The sequence below is a fragment of the Blennius ocellaris genome (assembly GCF_963422515.1).
Source record: "Blennius ocellaris genome assembly, chromosome: 12".
Lineage (NCBI taxonomy): Eukaryota > Metazoa > Chordata > Actinopteri > Blenniiformes > Blenniidae > Blennius > Blennius ocellaris.
In genome coordinates, this window is record NC_137661.1 from 19524391 (window position 1) to 19541847 (window position 17457).

The following is a 17457-nucleotide window of genomic DNA, read 5'->3' on the forward strand; positions in this document are numbered from 1 at the left end:
TCAAAGTATTGTATAAAGCAGTGGTTTTTCTGAAGTGTGGGAGGATGTGCCCCCTCTCGCAGAGCTTGAACCACACCGTGCCCCTCGACTCTCCGGCAGCTATCGCATGCCAACTTCTAATTATTACATAACACCTGTCCTACCATGACTTCTTCTCAAAACATGAAAACACAACAGCATCCCATCGTCCAATGGCAATAACGTATGGAACTCTTCGACATTTACCCATGTTCTGATAGAGCTGCTGTGCTGACAAACGATTCCTCGGAAACGCCCACGTGTTATATGATAAATTGTAAAAAACTGAACAAAGGAATTGGACAGATGTGTGAAGAAGGATATTTATTGAAATGTTGCAATATATCAACGTGACTTTTAACATATCCATTTGTTTCTGTCAAGTCAAACAGCAGAAGTAATATAATTGGCAGTTAGCCACGAAGGACACTTTTATAAAGGAGAAAAGAAAGAAAACTCAATCTACGAGGCAGGCAACTCTTTTTCTTTTTTTTTTTCTTAGCCGAGGCTTTCACTTCACACAGGCTTTGAAAGGATCACCACATCTACTACATTGCCTGCATAAAAAGCCACTAAGCCTGCTTTTAAATAAGACCGCTTCGAGCAAGTTTGCTGGAATGACAAGAAATCAGTAATATCTTATATCAACTGGATTCAAACGCCTCTTTGGCACGTCGATGTGCAGGGTATGAACTAGAGCCTGCTTCCACCCGTCACATTGGGTGAGCTCGTGTGAAACAAGAGAACCTCATTAAGTGCCACTTCGACAGTAGAGTGCATGCATTAGGCAAAATGTTATTAGTTCGTAAATTCATTATATCTGGAGGAACATAAAAGCAACTGCAGCATTGGCATCGCAGGCAGACAAGGTGTTTTCACAGCAACGTGCTGAAGACTATTCGCAAACAGTGTCACTTAAGAGAAACAGAAACTGTGAAATACCCAAAGAAAGTACAACGTAATGTCTGCTTTGGTGTGACTTCACCGTTATCGAAATAATGGAAATACATTTTGGCACATTAGTGCTTTGTGAGGATCCACACAGCAAAGTTGCTTCACTGAAGCATTAGTCCAGTTTTACCAAGGAGAAAAAAAATTAAATGCAGCATTTGTTAAGGCAAAAGTGAAGCAAGACACTCCTCATGCAATATCTGCACACTGCAGTAACGCACATTTCCAGGGAATCACACAAAAGCGTGAAGCTATTGAGTATAAAGTATAAAAAAAAAAAAAAAAAAGACCTTCCAGGACACATAATATACACAGAAAGAATTGAACCAGCTACAAAAACGTGCAGGTGGTGTATTCTGGTATTGCATAAGACCAAAAAACGAAAAACCCAGTTTGTTTGGGTTTTTTTTTCCCCAGCATAGTCCAACTCATTTCATGCAGCTCTGGCAACACACATTGTAAAGGGTCCATAAGGCACACGTCCTTCACACTCTAATCTTCTACACTGGTTCTCACTCTTGTTTGTTTGTGACCTGACTTTCAGGAAGAAATGAATCATGTTGGCGCCTAAACTGTTTTCATCTTTAACTTTAACCATAGCTATGTAAACAAAATGTTATGTGGAATGGCATATGTACTTGTAGGATGACCCTCCACCAGTGGTGAAGGACATTATTGAGCTTTGGTGATAAAACTATTCAATAAAATGCTTTGTGTTTTCAATCACTATTTTTCTCCTCTTCTCAAAAAAAAAGGAAAATACACACCAACTCCCATGTAAAGCTGAACGTGTGTTTCTCAAGCCAGTCACCCGTCGCCCTCTACAGGCGAGTCTTGGCAATTCACCACTGACTGTTGTCCGGGTAGCTTGGCACAGCGGCGGGGTACTGGGGCAAACTGGGGCCTTGGGCCGTCTGGGAGACGGCGTTGAACCCCGCTTCCCTCACCGGCGCACTCTTCCACAACCCGGTGCTCCACTCCTCCTGGGCACGCTGCATGCTACCCCCACCGCCCCGGTACAGTCTGTGCACCTGGCAACGAGGAAGCGGACGTGAAGCATAACGTGCTTGTCAGGTATGTTGGTGAAAATGCAAAGTTAAAAAAAATTTTTTAAAGAAAAAAAAGAAAAAAACAATGAAATGAATAAATCGTTAGTGCCGTGTTGTCTGCTGGAGTGTTCACTCACCTGAAGGAGGACGAGCGCCATTAAAGCGGTCACCAGTGTGAAGAGCAGAGTGGTGATAAGCATCACTATGGCGGAGCCCAGATTTACGGAGAACATGCCCACTGTGGCAATCCAGCCGCTTGCATGTGTCGGTGAGAGTGAGATGGGAGTAGTACGGGTTAGTGGATCAGACAAGATGCGGGTGGGTTCAGGACTGATGCAATCTGAATTTACTCGTGAGCCATTAAGCAGTGAGAAATCAAATGCAGTGTGGAAAAACAGCAAAACTGAATCATTATCACACGTTGTACAACGCTGATGCTGGAAAAGCCAGAACATTCATGGAATACGATGTTTAATACCCAGTCGCAGTTCTGCCCTACTGCCAAATAATGAAACGGGCATTAGTTAAACGATTTCCAAACATTTTTTTTCAGTCTTTTAAGCCAATATTGCAATGCGTCACTTGAATTAAATTTTTTTTTAAATCCAAATTTCCAAGCTTCAACTTGTAATATGAATCCCAGAACAATTGACTGTGAGGTTTAAGGATTTGGTGATGATTCGAAATGTTTATGCTTTTTGAGATCGGGGTTGTACCGCAGGTGAACAGTCATATTGTCACAACGAGCCCATTTTTTAAAAAATTCAACACTTCACCAACTCAGCGGTTTTACGTTACTATGGCATCTATCTCCTGTTTATCAGTTGATCATTTAAATGAGTCGAAAGCATGTTTTGTTTTCCGACATCATTTGACAAGAGACCTTTTCAGAACCAGTTTGGATAAAAGTGAAAATAGCACTCAAATCCGATTTTCGTTCCACTTACCATGTTCCCCAACCATTGATGCCCAAAGCTTGGATAAAGCAAATGATACACTGGACGAAGAAAATGAAGAAGAAAGCCATGAAGTTGAACGAGCTGTCAGCCCTACGAACAAAACAAGCAGGGAAAGAAACAAACAAACACAAAGAGTCTTAGAGTTGAGAGGAAACAAGCCTGGTGTTGTTCTATTTTCGTTCTACATCTTATCATCCTCCTCATTGTCAAGATCCGAATGAAACATGATGCACTCCTCACTAAAAATATTCTCAGCAAACATTAGAGGTACAAGTTCAAATAAAGAAAGAGAGACAGCAATAATTTCAGTGCTAATGAAATGTTATATACTCCCCCCCCCCCCCCCCCCCCCACACACACACACACACACAACTGTAAGTCCTATTAAAGTCCCATTAAAATGACAACTATTACATGTAATGACAAATATAAACTTTAAATAAGCAGCTATACAATACAGGGTCAAAGCTTACATGGAGATAAATGAAAGCTAGACCACAGTTCAGTGCTTATTTTCTTTATGAATATTAATGAGTGCAGAATTTCTGACACTTACAACTATGAGTGTGACAATATGATTTTACAGCCTTGTGATGGACTGGCAACCTGTGCTGGGTGTATTTAACATACGCCGGAATAAAACATAAACGTAAGAATGAAACTGGGAAGTTTCATTTCCTCGGAAATGTCAAAATTGTTTGCATTTTATTCCTAGTTTCGACACAGGAATCCTCTGTTCATGGTTTTCAGACAACCATCAACCAGGAGGTTCCTTTCTTCTACCCACGAGAACACGGGACAACTGTATGATCCAGAACACTGCCGACGGTATCACATAACACCTGTACTGATTTCTTTGTGGAGCTCACAATACTATTGAGGTTAGGCTTTAAAATCCTCCTTCTGACTCACATAACCTTAAACGATTACATTGGATACCCACGAGTAAGGATGCGTATTGCGAAACACCCGTTTAATTCTCATATCAAATTCATTGTCAGCTTTTTAATCATTCCAATATTTGTTTGTTATGAATCTTTGATAAAAACGTTTCCAAAAGCCACAGCAGGAGAAAAGCTTTCCACTCTATCGATCACAACTTCACTGGGATGACAAAACACATGATTGTGTAAACAGTTCGGCATGGATGAACGCATGCATCTCTACATGTTGTCACATGTTGAATTGTTGTGCATCACATATAAAAAAAAAACCCGAACCCAACAGTGGGTCTGTAGATGTTTCGTACATTCTAAATCATCAGATGTGATTAGTGAATGAACGGGTTCATGGGATGGAGCAGATGCATCACAAACCTGAAAGCTTTGTAGAGCGGTCGAAACCAGCAGGTGTAACTGGCAGGCGTGAAGAGAATAAGCCACAGCAAGGAGAAGCCAAAGTTTATGACATTACCGCCTCCAGCCCACCAAGCGATACAGGAGATGACATTTGCTAATAGTGTTCCTGCATACACTGTAGATGAGAGGAAAGGGAGGAGGGGGATGCAAAGACAGGAAGTGAGTCATTTTCTCTGGTAGTGAGTTAAGAATCTGTGTTCCTCATCCTCAAGAAAACTGAAATAAATCACGTAGGAGAAAGCCTGAACATTTAGAAAGTGATCCTACTCATCCAAAGGGTGTAAACTCGGCGCATCAGCTGCTGATGGGGTGCGGGAATTTCTTCTTCGATGTTCTGGTAAAAGCACGGCTTTACTTTCAGAAACTGGGGCAGGGGAGGGAAGTTGTTGACACGGGCTGTCACAGAAAACAAAATGTCATCATCACTCTTTAATATCACACTGAAGAGAGAGAGAGAGAGAGAAAGGTGGAGAGAAGTGAATATTTGTTTTGGTGACAAACCTGCCATCTTGAAACCACAGCTCTTTCCTGGCAATATAAGAAAGAAAAAAAAAACAGTTATTTCACATTCGTCGTCCTTAATTACTTCGCCAACCAGTAATTTTAGTTACAGCTGAAGTAGCAGTACTCAACAGACATTCCACTATTTATTAATTCGCACGCCTGTTATGAAGACAGTCCCGTTTTTCTAAGTAATTCGTAAACACAATGTTTACACTTTCCTTTTCGGTGGAGCTGTGTGGAGTTGTGGAGTGTCACACACTGATAGCGGCTAAAGCGTGTCGTGGAGCAGTTTTACTAGTCCTACGCCGGGAGCCTGTCTCACGCCTGCAGCTTCATTCCATTTAACCCATAGATACGCGACCATCGGAGCGAACGAGTAGCTATTGAACCGTAACGCGAGGACGAATCCATTACCTGGATAATGTTTATCTCCTCACGCTTCCGTCGACAAACCAGGGGGCCAACAGTCACTCGGGATGCGCCTTTTCGCCCCTCATCGTGTGCTTACTGCGGCTGCGCAAAGCCGTGATGGAGGTGTAGTTCAAACCCGCTCCCGCTGCATCTTGTACCGCCACGAGTAGGACTACAAGTCCCAGAGCTCATTTGGGCGGTAAACGGAAAACGCGTGACTCCAACACGACGCCCGTTTTCATGGATCCCACCCAATCTACCACAAGTTTGGAATTAACATTTTATAATACTCCATAAAACAGAAAATCGGTTACGTAATTATATATATGTTATCTATAATATGTATTATAGAATTGTACCATTTTTAGTAATTCATTTAATTTTCAGTAATAATAGTTGTTGTGTTGGACACACAGGACAATGTTTCTTATGTTTCTTCTTACGTTAAAACAATACTACAACTAGTACTACTGTAGCTGAAATTAATTCTTAAAAAATATGGTAGGCTTATGGTAGTTAAAAAATACATATATTTACCAATATCTTCATATTAAACATATATTTGTCACTCATAACTACCAATAACAGAATCATAAGACTGAAAAAGCACCCAATATATTGTTTTAGTTAGGGAGGCCAACACTGTCAACTTTCAAGGTTAGACTTAAAAGCTTTCTCTTTCGCTTACACAAAGCGCTGGATCAGGCCATGTTCTTCCTGCGCATGTGTAGCTTTTCCCTCGGACAAAGTCCAACAAACATACAATTGATGCTAAATTACCACTCGGAGTGAAAGTGTGCATGTGTAATTGCCTGTCTCTTTGTGATTGCCCTACAATTGATGGACAACCTGTCCAGCCTGTGCTGGGCCTTCACCCATAGAAGAGAAGAAGAGAACAACACTGGGCCACAAGTCCAAGGCATAAACATCAATTAAGAATATTTATGAATAAATTAATAAGAAATACATTCCAGTTATATACATATCGAATAGAGCAGCACATGCATCCTGGTTATATTTATTACGTTTTTTATGCAAGTTTCACGACCTCCTTCCTGTAAAAAACACTTTGGTAAATCTGACTTTTATAAGTCAAACTCCGCGGCCAATCAAAGAACCGGAAACAGGAGCCACGGGGGGCGAGCGATACATTTGTTTTTCTCCCATTCGTACCGTGCAGTGTTCCTTGCGGTGGCGGTGACTGTTTTAAGGGAGGACTATTACATGTTCAAAATCATTCTGCTCGGAGACAAAAGATAGCGAGCCATCGCTTTACCAAGATACGTCTTAACAACACACAGCATCTTCCATTAAATACTTATTTAAATCACTTTTACGTCAAAGAGACCTGAAACGCGCAGCACGCTGAAAAAAACCCAACGCACCCCGGGCAGCCGGCTTCCTGGCTGTGGCCAATCAGAGACAGACGATGGAGGAAATAAGAGACTCCCGCCAATTCCGACCGACGAGCGCGAGGCAGGCAGCGGGGTAAAAGTAGGGGGGCAAGTTGGAGCAACTGGGGGACGTGTCTGCGCTATGGTGGCGTGAATGAATCCTTCAGTTCATGCAGTTTGGACAGCAGTACAGTAGCCGCTCGTTACAGGGGGATATTGTTCACCGTGTGGCTGAACTTCGGCAGGAGTATATCGCACTTTGCGCTGTTGGCTATTATGTCTGCGGTCGACGGCGAAGCGATTGACGGGCACTTGGCAGCATCGACTCCCCGCAGAAAAGGTGAGGACAACGGCTTGTGTAGCGCGCTATACCCGTTTTCTTTTTAGTTCTAGCCTGATACAAACCACCCAGAAAACTATTTTTGCGTTTGAAATTATCCGAGTAACATCAAAGGTAAACCGAGTGTCTCGTTACAAATCCCTTGTAAAGACGATAAAAAAAAAATAGAGCTGTATTTGTCAACATGTTACTGCCACTATTTAGACGCAGACCCATTTTACCAACGAGGCCTGCTGCTGACTTACAATATCAAAGTCTGATATATTTACAGTTCACTGCTTCCTTCATGTGAAGCCGACGTCTGGAAATAAACATTCACCCTGCCCGTCAACGTTTTACGTCCTACATCTCTGACAGCCATAAAGATTAACGAAAAGATTCCGCAACGTTAGAAAAAAAATGGCTTAAACTTTGCAACTTCGTTGGTTAAAAGTTGTTACCTCGTACTTTGCCACCGGTCTTGGGCTAGTAGCTACTGGTGTTGGATTAGCACTCGTGCTAGTCGGCGTTAGCCTCACAGTCGGGTCGGTAGTACTAAATAATAAAGCTGTCTCCACCGCTCATTCGTTAACCAGTATTATTGATACGTGCGCAGGTGCCGTCGCTGTTGTACAACTGCTGAACCAGTTCTGTGCAGTTGTTTAAGAAGTTTTTGAGCTGATGGGTCATGGGCGACATTTCAAATGACACCCCCCTGTAAAGGTGTCTGGTCCCCGCAGACTCCACCGGGCCTGCAGCCCGCACTGACCGACCCAGGCACTGGGTTGGCGGGAGAGCAAACTCCTAATACGACCATCTGCGACTTTCACTGCAGCACATTTTGACCAGCTCCTCGATCGGTTTCAAGGACCTAACTCTGTGTGTGTGAAGTAGTGGACAGATGTTGAGCCCCTGTATGGGGACTAAGAACAATAAAAAAAGAGGCCCAGTGGCTTTAATGTGTCCACCATCACTGCACTGAAGTGAAGTAATTTAACCTCTTGTAATCATCCTCTGTTTCTTCACATCATTGACATGCTTCACAGCTGCCGAACCTGTCATTGTATAATATTCAGAGTCGTCATCTAATTGTTGAGGAACTGAGGGTTTTGTTGATTAATCTTTGGCCTCATGGTTGATTTAACATGATTGTTTTGCAGTCAAATCATTTTTACAACACCTTTTCTCCCCCCCTAGGAATGGCCTGCAAATCGAGCAAAAATGCCAGCAAGAAATTTGTTCAAGGTGAAAAAACAACAATACAATTGTCAACTATCAAACATGGTTTACAGTAGGACAGCCTTTTGTGACACCCCCCCCTTTTTTTTTTTCTTTCCTCTTCAGCTCGTCTCCCATTCAAGCGCTTAAACCCTGAACCTAAAGGCAACCAGCTTGCGAAGCGTCCCTGTGCTCTTGCTTGCCCTGAACTTGAAGTTTCAGACCCGGACAGTGAGACCTCACCGTTCTCTGTCCGCAGTGGACCTCCATTGATTAATGGTCGGGGACCCCTTGATGACTTCCTGAGCTGTAGGCGTCCTGCATCCTCAAATAAAGGCATTATTATTGATCTGACTGATGACAACACTTCATCTCCTGTAAAGAGCGCTGTTGCTGCCTCTCCCGCCTCTCCCTGCCTTCCAACAAAAGACAAGCATCCCCACAAGGACAAAAGGGCCAAATCCAGCAGCGGTGACAGCACTCCTGAGACGTCCACTTTAGATTCTTTAGGCTGTGACGTAATTGATGATGAAGTAGAAAAGGTGGTCGAAAATGATTCCACGGCGTCTGCCTTGGAGCTCAACACGACACAGGATTCGGCGAGCGAGCCAGAGGAGCAAACCAAACCCCAAGATACGTCGAGCCTGAAAACCTCGTCCATGCTGTCGGATACATCACCCTGCTCCATATCTAAAAGCTCCTCCAAGATTGATGACCCTTCATTCCCTTCTACACCTGTAGTATGTACATTAATTATTACCAACTTTATTTCTAAGCCAAAACAGGGCTGAGTATTAGCTACCATATAGTAACATCAGAAGTTACCTGATCAGTTTGAGTAGGTAGCCAGTTGTAGATTGTGATGCTTATCTAGTATCTAGAAGCATTTACTTGCAACACTATTATAGAAATGATAACAAGCACAAACCTTAATCTTTGTGAGTTTAGAATGTGATTGAAAACACAATCTCGTTTGTCATATGTTGTGTTTATCGTACACTTTTAAAGGGACAAGGGGAGAGGCTCCAGTTGCAGCAGGAGAAGGAACATCGGGAGGGAGACTCCAAATCTGCAAGCAAGAAAAATAAAGAAGAGGAAATAAAAGAGAACAAGATTGACGATTCTGCCACGTCTACTCCTACAGTATGTACAGCAGCCATTACTAACGTTTTCTTTAATTTCTTTTAAACCATCCAGGGCTGCACAATATCTATCCTTTTATAAGGGATACCTAATTAATTTCACATTTGTCACCAGCAACCAAGTTGCATTTTGACTGCAGTGATGTCAAATAAACATTTCTAATTTCAGTCAGGCCATTGTTGCTTTTAACCACCCCCGCAAAAGAGGTATTGGGATTTGTTCTTGCTGAAGGTTCTGAAATTTTGGAGGTGGAGTCTGCAATTCAAAATCTACAAGAGCAAGAATTTCAACTGCAATATTTTACACACACAAAAAAAAACACTTTACAGTGTTGCATCATTTACGGACTGTCTTAATTTCTTGCCCTTGTGGAGCACATGAGCATTTCTGGTGCCATGGATCCATTTGGCTTTTAGGGCTCATTTATTGTGTTATAGTGTTGTCTCACTGAAACTTTACGTTTGACTTATTTTTTAAATTACATATCACATATTTACTCCTTTGGCAGTTTTAAAGCAATCTACATTGTTTCATACATTCAACCTAATGACAACTATGGCCATTGGCGCTAACCTTGCATTCTCAACCTTCTGAGCATTTCAGGATTTACTGTCTTCATGTGGTGAATCAAACCTACAACCTTGTCCATGCAAGATAAACTGAGCCGTAGCATTGCAAAGAGGAACGCCAGTTGAACTTCCTCCATGTTTAGTTAATGCTGTCGTTGCAAAAATATAAGACTACAGTGGAAACTTAGGCAGCAGTAGGCACAGGAACCTCTTTAGTTCCTTGAAGAGAAGTACCTGGAAATAAAGATCCCAGGTACCTCTGGTTGAAATTCATATTTGAAAAAGTACCCCTATTAGCAGGGACTTGTTTAATGGTATTGTAAATATATTTACACATCATTACAATCAGGCAGAATGAGTATTATAAGGCTGATGTCATTTCTTTTGTTCTTTCTTTCACAGGAACCAAGGACTACCCCCAAGAGGTCATCGGATCAAAAAATTAAAAGAAACTTGATAAAGGTGAGAATTTCCAGCAAACAATACAACAGTGTGAGTTTATAATGTTGCTGAATCAAACACTAGATTGCCATGTATCGTGTTTCTCATCCAAATCTGAAAATTTACTTATTTTTGTGTTGAATTTAAAGGAACAGGAAAGGCTTCAGCTGCAGCAGGAGAAAGAACGGCAGAGGGAAGAGGCCAAGGCTGTAAAAGAGAAAAAGAAAGATGAGGCACGCAAGCTGAAGGAGGAACGAGAAAAGGAAAAACGTGACAAAAAAGAAAAAGATGAGCTTGAGAAGAGAGAGAAAAAGGAGAAGGAGGAGAAAGAAAAAGCTGAGCGGTTAAAGGCGAAAGAAGAGCTGCGGAAATCCAAGATAGAGTGAGTAATCCGAGGTCACAACCTGTGCTGTGAATCGGCGTTAGATTTAGGTTGTGTATTAATATTTCAACTATTAACTTTAATTATACTCAGAGCCAAGCTTGGGGAAAAACGCAAGAAGGAGGAAGAGAAGCGCATGAAGGAAGAGGAGAAACGTTTGAAAGAAGAGAAGGATGTAAGTTCATCTCGGTGTCTCAGTATGGACCGGATACATACTGCAATATTGCTGAATGCTTTAAATATACAGTTTTATTGAGTAATCTGTTCACTAACATCGATTCTGTTCACAGCGCCTCAAAGCAGAGAAAGCCGAAATTACCAGATTTCTGCAAAAACCCAAAACGCAACAGGTTCCAAAGGTTTGTAGAGTTTAAACTTCATAACATTTGGTTTTTGGTTGCATTCAATCACTGCATTTTTATCTAAATGCTGGTTTTAACATCTGGTCTTGATTAGTACAAAGCAAGGTACAGTTTTAGTGTTGACATTACTTCAACCTGTTCAATGCCTTTGTTTCAGAAACTGGCAGCTGCCTGTGGGAAGTTTGCTCCATTTGAGATAAAGGAACACATGTCGCTGGCGCCTTTAACTCGGGTTCAGTGTGAGGAATCTGTTCTTGAGGAGCTGGACCAATTTCTGTTGGAACCTGCTGATCATCTGGATGGCCTGAAAGAATGGATCGGGAAAAAACCCCGGCGGTCGGGTCCGACCAAACCCAGACGGACTGAGTCACTCGGGTGAGGCACCGGTTTCTCTTTATGGTTGCTCATAACAATGCTATTGTAGACTTTCACTGAAGTTCAAGTTATTGAAACTAACTTTACCATTCAGGTTGAATTACGATGCCAGTAACTAGGAAGGTTGGCGCATTATCTAAAAATTACATAAACTAACTTCCAAGATGTGTACATGTTTTGTACAACCTTTTATTTTCTTAAATTAATGTTTGAGGTGGAGAGATGTTGCTGTATTTGATGTCGGCAGCAGCAAGTCACTAATCACACTCTCTGAAGAGAACGGGGAGGGTTTGAATTTAATGATCCATAATTCCCTGGGATTTGCCACAGCTCCCGCTGACCCTGAACAATAGGGATGCGCCATTAGTGGCTATCGGGTCCGATTCGCGGAAAAACATCCCCAATACAACCAGTCGAATGCTCCGTGACGTGTCAACACAGTCGTACGCAAGAAAGCAAGAGCAACCTCCACCATGACATGCTACAGACTTTCGGGGCTCATACTCCAGCGATGCAACATGTTACCCATGATTAAAGTATGACTGATGCACTCATTAACAGCAAGGAGCATCATTGTACGTGTTACACAGCGAGCTCGCGTTACGCACTGCATTATGCGTTCTGCAGATGCAGTCGTGTACTGGAGCCTCCAAGGCTGCTGGAGAGACGCGTAGCGTTGGTGCAGAAGCTGTGCAGCGGTGGTTTGTGGTGATTGCATTGCCTTTGCATACCGTTTGCATATTGGGCATTATCGCATTGTAAAATTAGTATTGGCATGTTAGTACTGGTACTTGTACTCGTCGGTTCACAGGGTGGAAATGGTGTATTTCCACTGTATAGGGTATAGCGGCTGAGAAGATTTAAGATGTAACCATAGAATTGGATTTTTCAGTTACATTTTATTTGCATCGCCGTTTACACAATTCATCAAACGACACCAAATTCCGAAGGTCGGATGACGACCAAATTAAATAAAAAGACTCAGTATATTGATATTCAAGAGGTTCTTAGAACACAGAAGAGACATGCAAAGTTATGATGTATATCACGTGGAGGGTGAAAGACTCCCGATGGCATAACAGTAAACTAAACTCAATGGTATGAAGGAGCATTGCCGTGTTTTTAAGTAACATTGTAGTGTACATAATTAATTTTAACATGGAGATACCACCATGAAGCTTTTCATTGGCAATATTCAACTGTCTACAGTCACTTTGGACCTTTGGCTTTGTGACTTTTTGACATTGATTCCTTCTCTTCACTTTTCACTGTTTTTTGCAGCGATTGCATAGCCGTGGAAGGCCCAAAGCCAGATGATGCACCTGACCGCAAACGCCACGGACCAATGAAGCTGCTTCAATTCCACCTGAACCACCGCCCAGCGTATTGGGGCACGTGTAGTAAAAAGAGCGCCCACATCTCACCGCGCTGCCCCTTCAGGCAGGACAAGGTACAGCTGTTTTGTCCTCACCCAAATATATCTAAATAGGCAAATATTACACAGTTGTTTGATATGTATACAGATGTTTATGTCCAATTTCTTTTTCACTTAAATTTTCTGCATTGATTCAATGGGATCTCTTCATTCAAGACAATAGGATGTTTGGCTTTGACACTTGTCGCTTTTTGGTTTTTCTTGCCACCACAGGACTTGCTTGACTATGAGGTCGATAGTGATGATGAATGGGAGGAGGAAGAACCAGGAGAGTCCCTGTCTCATAGTGAAGGGGTGAGTTTCACTCAGAGATGAAAAATGAAATGTTTTGTTTATGGGCCGGAAGACACAGTCACTGTGTTCAGCTTAAAGCACTGCACTCCTGTAAAGAGAATGAATAAAAGAAGAGCACAGTGGCATGTATGAGCCAATTTGGGAGTATATTTCTCAAAGTTTCACTCTTGCACTTCTTCAACATCACATTTGCTGCCTTCTCTCCAAATTAAACTACAGATGAGACGGCACGAACAGCAGTGAAAACCTGTCCACGTTGACTCAAACCTTGTTTTCACCTCTAAGGTTCTTTATTTGATCCATGGTTTTCCGGAAATGTGGTTGTGACATTTTTGATTATATTCAACTTTGCATAACATCCTTCTAAGTGGTGCATTTCACAAATCCATTTTCAAAATGCAGTCTCATATAATGTGATTCAGCTGGGCTTAAAATATGTGTGCCGATTGCCCACCTCCCTTTTATGTGAAGTAACTATATTCCATCTGAAATGACACCGGGATAAATTCTTCTTTGCTTGAACAAAAAAACATTTTCTTTTAAGTATGGGTGCTGAAAGTATAACTTAATCATTAAACTCAACACAAAGCCTTGTTTTCAATCTTGGACCTTAAAGTTGGTGGCAGGTGGTGACGTTTCCATGCACATACAAGAGTGAACAGGTTGTAAAACTGTATTTGCTTCATCATTAGAAATGACCCAGCATCTTAAATTTGGCATCGAGTGAATATGGAGGTCAAACTATATGACACAGAAAGTATGAAGTCCTCGAGGAGAATCTTGAACTTGGAATAGCTACGGTGTCAAGAGTCAGGCTCAACCACAGAGCAAAAAGTAAACAAGGAAGATAAACAAAGGAAAAACTAAAAACCTGTTTTGCTTTCAGGAAGATGAAGAGGAAGGAGGCGAAGATGACGACGATGATGATGGCTTCTTTGTTCCTCATGGCTACCTCTCAGAAGATGAGGGAGCACCTGAAGAAGAGGTATGTAGACCGGTGCATTATTGTCTGTCCTATGAAGTGCCAACATGCGGCGCAGTGTGTTGACGTACATACAACCTGCCAGGAGGGCGGCGACCTGGAAAAGCAGAAACTGCGACAGACGCTGAAAGCGAGGGAGTGGGACGAGCTGATGTCCAACAAGAAGAAGATGAAGGTGCTGGAGCCGGTGGTGAAGGGCTGCATTTGGGAGGCTGACGGGTCGAGCTTGGAACAATTCCAGCCCTACGCCATGTGCCTGGTGGAGCCTTTACCCAAGGCCGACACCAGTCCGAGCCCAGAGGAGCTGTCCGAAAAGACTCAGAAAGAAACTCAACGTGAGTGTGAATACGTCACCTGAATATACTTCTTCTTTATGTGGACGTTTAAACTGTATTGTATAGCATTGTCTTTCTAAAGTACAGTACTACAAGAACGTGCATGTAACAGGCAATTAATTCACAATTTAGTTTTGTCAACACTGGTGATCTGTTTATTTCACTTTTCCAAATATTGTTCATTCTAACTTTGTGTTGACAAGGATCATTTCATTATACTGAATTTCCATGTGCTCCATTTATTACATGCACACATGCAGTTTTGTTATATTTTATGTCTTTATTAAAAATTGACATATTTCAAAGTACTGGTGAAATATTGTGCCTCAAATCAAGTTGGTTAAACATCAACCAATCTCCTCTTATAGCTGTCCGTCAAATCTTCACAAAATCAAGAGAAATGTTATTTCTATTTTATAAACTGCTTCAGCTCCCTTATATTGTTAATGTGTCTACTGGGAGGATATCTTCCTTGAGCATGGCATCATATTGGAATAATGCCCTGTTATTGTATAGTTTGTTATTTCTTCATGTGATGTTGTGCTTCATGCTCTTTCCTGAACAATTCGCCTTTTTCTCCATTAGTGTGGAAAAATGGAATATTGAGTGCTTTTTGGTTAATGAGCTGAATGCCGTGGTTTATGAAGCTTCCACTGTGGCATTGTGGTATTACTAGAAACATTACACTGGCCAATAAAATTATTTCTGCATTCACTATATTCATCTAAATATCTGCATTCTGTGTTTGACTTTTAAAGTTGTATTGACCAGCAGGCTTTAACCTTAAATTTCCCACAAACGATTCCAGCAACCCTCTGAAATATTGTTGTGATTTTTGGTTTAATGAATTGCGGTGCAAGCATTTTAAGTGCCACTGTTTGAATTTTAGAATGAACTACTTGAAATGTGTATGACCAGTACTAATACGAAGCTCTTTGGCTTGTTTGTTTGTTGTTTGTTTTTCTTTTCCAGTACTTGGTCAGCTGCTGCCTCTCCTGCATGGTAACATCAACAGCTGTAAACTGATCATCAATGAGTTTCAGGAGTTTTGCCGCCAGCAGGCCTGCTCCTCGCCGCCACCCTCAGACCTGTCCAGCCCTCAGAGCTCGGCCGAAAACGTTCCCACCAGGTGAAGAACCGATTCATGTACAACTTTTAACACCGGTAAAAAGGTTTTCGAGACGATAACTACCCGTCTTTTCTTTCATCAGAATCTTGATCAGGCGTCTGGTCAAGGACAACGCCGTCTACGAGAAGCGCTCCTCCTACAGACGCTGCTGCTGGTTCGTGCACGCTGAGGTCCTGGCCCGTTTCGGCCAGGAGGCTCTCCCCGTGCCCTGCCAGTGGAGTTACCGCCTCACGGGGGCTCGGGAGGAATCCCGCGAGGAGCCGCAGGCAGCCACGGGCTCTCAGGGAAACTCCCCCACCACGCCACAGACGTCCTCCGCCACGCCCTCGTCCACCAGCAAAAGGAAAAGCACCGGCTGCATGTCCATCAAAAAGTTTATGAAGCGGTGTTCCGACATGGAGGAGGTAATCTCACACTTTCTTTGCACGCAATGTGGAGGTGTACGGTTCTCAAACTGACTTCTGATCCGTCTCGTCAGAAGGTAGGAATAGAGGCCGAGGGTTTTCAAGCCGACACCGAGGAAGACGATGAGGAGGACTGTGTCATTATCTCCACGCAAGCTGGTGAGTTGTCAAGGGAGGAGAAACGCAGGGGTTCATCTGAACTGTTCATGGTTACATGACTTCCTTCGTAAGAATAAAGAAGAGGGACACAACCACACAGATGTTACTTAAAAAAAAAAAATCTGCAAATATTTATTTGATTTGGCATTTGTAACCATTTTCACAGAAATTGTCGTAAAGGAATAAAAACGAGTTAAGAGTGAAAACAATCCAGAATATCAAATAAAATATGTAAACATAACGGGGGGGATTTAGGAAGCAGACTCCTTTTCATATAGAAGTTTAAATTGATGGGATTTTCTTTAGGACTGGACAAGTTGACATGCATTTACATTCATATAGTGATTAAACCGGTTTTTAGACCAATGTAAACGTGATGCTTGGGATCAACTTCATGCTGCAGCTTAATGAATGCAAGTGTTTGGGTTGAGGCTGAGAGTGCAGCAAATCTGAGTACGACTCTGGACTCTTGTACTCTTTTGGCCCAAATATATTACTTGAAAAGGTTTTCAGCTCAAATCATATTTTTAGGAAGACGAGTTTTACATTTTCTAGAATGAGCACTCGGTAGAACGCAAACCGCGAAACACTCCTGAGTTAAAGACTGAATTAACTGGAATTAGTTCTTTTTTTTAAAGAACGATCAAGCAAGACCTGAGATTTTCAGGCCTTGCTTGATCGAAGAACCTTAAATCTTCACTTGACTCACGAGTCTGTATGTGTGGTCTTTTCAGGTCCTTCCAGTAATGAAGACTGCCTCATGGAAGTCACCCCCTCCATCTCAGCTGCTCTGCCTTTAGCCAGCTCCGCCACCACACTTGCCACTGAGTAATCGAAATGCACGTGTACACCATCTGTAGTTCCTCCTCCTGATTCTGGTTTCCAAACAGCACCTCACTAGTGCTGGTGTCGTACAGCAGGTAGCTCCTGTACAGTATTAAAAATCAACATTACTACGACCCCAATTCCTTTCCTTCTTTTTCTCTCAACAAACGAGTTGACAAAAATAAGCCAGTTTTTATTGACAAGCATCCAAGGAATCATCATTCCATTATTTACATATTTTGAATGTTGAATGCTTGAAAGTCTTCTATTTCACATGTAAATATTAACAGTTATTGGAGGAGAGAGCTGAGAGGTTGAAAGTCTGTACATTTACCTGATGGGTCTTTGGGTACTTTTATTCAGCAGGTTCTAATTCTGACAACTCTTTGGACTAGTGGCTAGATCTGTTCTTGTACAGTTAGTCAGCGTCATGGTGGTTTA

At 42.2% G+C, this 17457-nt stretch overlaps 2 protein-coding genes across 4 annotated transcripts; one reads left to right on the forward strand and one right to left on the reverse strand.

The window, feature by feature from the left end:
- Nucleotides 1–327: 327 nt before the first annotated feature.
- scamp4 (secretory carrier membrane protein 4) lies at nucleotides 328–7543 on the reverse strand. Of its 2 annotated transcripts, none has more exons than XM_080505772.1 (7): nucleotides 7425–7543; nucleotides 4837–4863; nucleotides 4603–4731; nucleotides 4294–4450; nucleotides 2966–3067; nucleotides 2156–2273; nucleotides 328–2000 (listed from the first exon to the last, which is right to left on the reverse strand). In XM_080505772.1, the coding sequence occupies exons 2-7, from the start codon at nucleotides 4841–4843 to the stop codon at nucleotides 1812–1814; spliced, it is 702 nt and encodes a 233-aa protein (XP_080361898.1). In that variant the 5' UTR covers nucleotides 4844–4863; nucleotides 7425–7543; the 3' UTR covers nucleotides 328–1811. The 2 variants fall into 2 exon arrangements, with proteins under 2 accessions (XP_080361898.1, XP_080361897.1); XM_080505771.1 differs by lacking the exon at nucleotides 7425–7543 and adding an exon at nucleotides 5254–5365.
- chaf1a (chromatin assembly factor 1, subunit A (p150)) lies at nucleotides 6787–17336 on the forward strand. Of its 2 annotated transcripts, none has more exons than XM_080505769.1 (17): nucleotides 6787–6984; nucleotides 8161–8208; nucleotides 8308–8921; nucleotides 9190–9324; nucleotides 10296–10355; nucleotides 10484–10716; nucleotides 10810–10891; nucleotides 11007–11075; nucleotides 11236–11453; nucleotides 12735–12903; nucleotides 13102–13182; nucleotides 14069–14167; nucleotides 14250–14499; nucleotides 15472–15628; nucleotides 15711–16032; nucleotides 16107–16191; nucleotides 16926–17336. In XM_080505769.1, exons 1-17 carry the CDS (start codon nucleotides 6921–6923, stop codon nucleotides 17021–17023), a joined length of 2784 nt encoding a protein of 927 aa, XP_080361895.1. In that variant the 5' UTR covers nucleotides 6787–6920; the 3' UTR covers nucleotides 17024–17336. The 2 variants fall into 2 exon arrangements, with proteins under 2 accessions (XP_080361895.1, XP_080361896.1); XM_080505770.1 differs by having other exon boundaries at nucleotides 16110–16191.
- Nucleotides 17337–17457: the final 121 nt, after the last annotated feature.

Bases quoted from the DNA above. Each gene is read 5' to 3' on its own strand.
- scamp4 (XM_080505772.1), bottom strand. The intron at 4,451-4,602 runs GTAGGATCACTT...TCTCATCTACAG, and splicing joins AGTTTACACCCTTTGGATGA to TGTATGCAGGAACACTATTA. The intron at 3,068-4,293 runs GTTTGTGATGCA...TTTTGTTCGTAG, and splicing joins CCGCTCTACAAAGCTTTCAG to GGCTGACAGCTCGTTCAACT.
- chaf1a (XM_080505769.1), top strand. From the start codon at position 6,921: ATGTCTGCGGTCGACGGCGAAGCGATTGACGGGCACTTGGCAGCATCG. The intron at 9,325-10,295 runs GTATGTACAGCA...TTTCTTTCACAG, and splicing joins CTGCCACGTCTACTCCTACA to GAACCAAGGACTACCCCCAA. The intron at 10,717-10,809 runs GTGAGTAATCCG...AATTATACTCAG, and splicing joins CTGCGGAAATCCAAGATAGA to AGCCAAGCTTGGGGAAAAAC.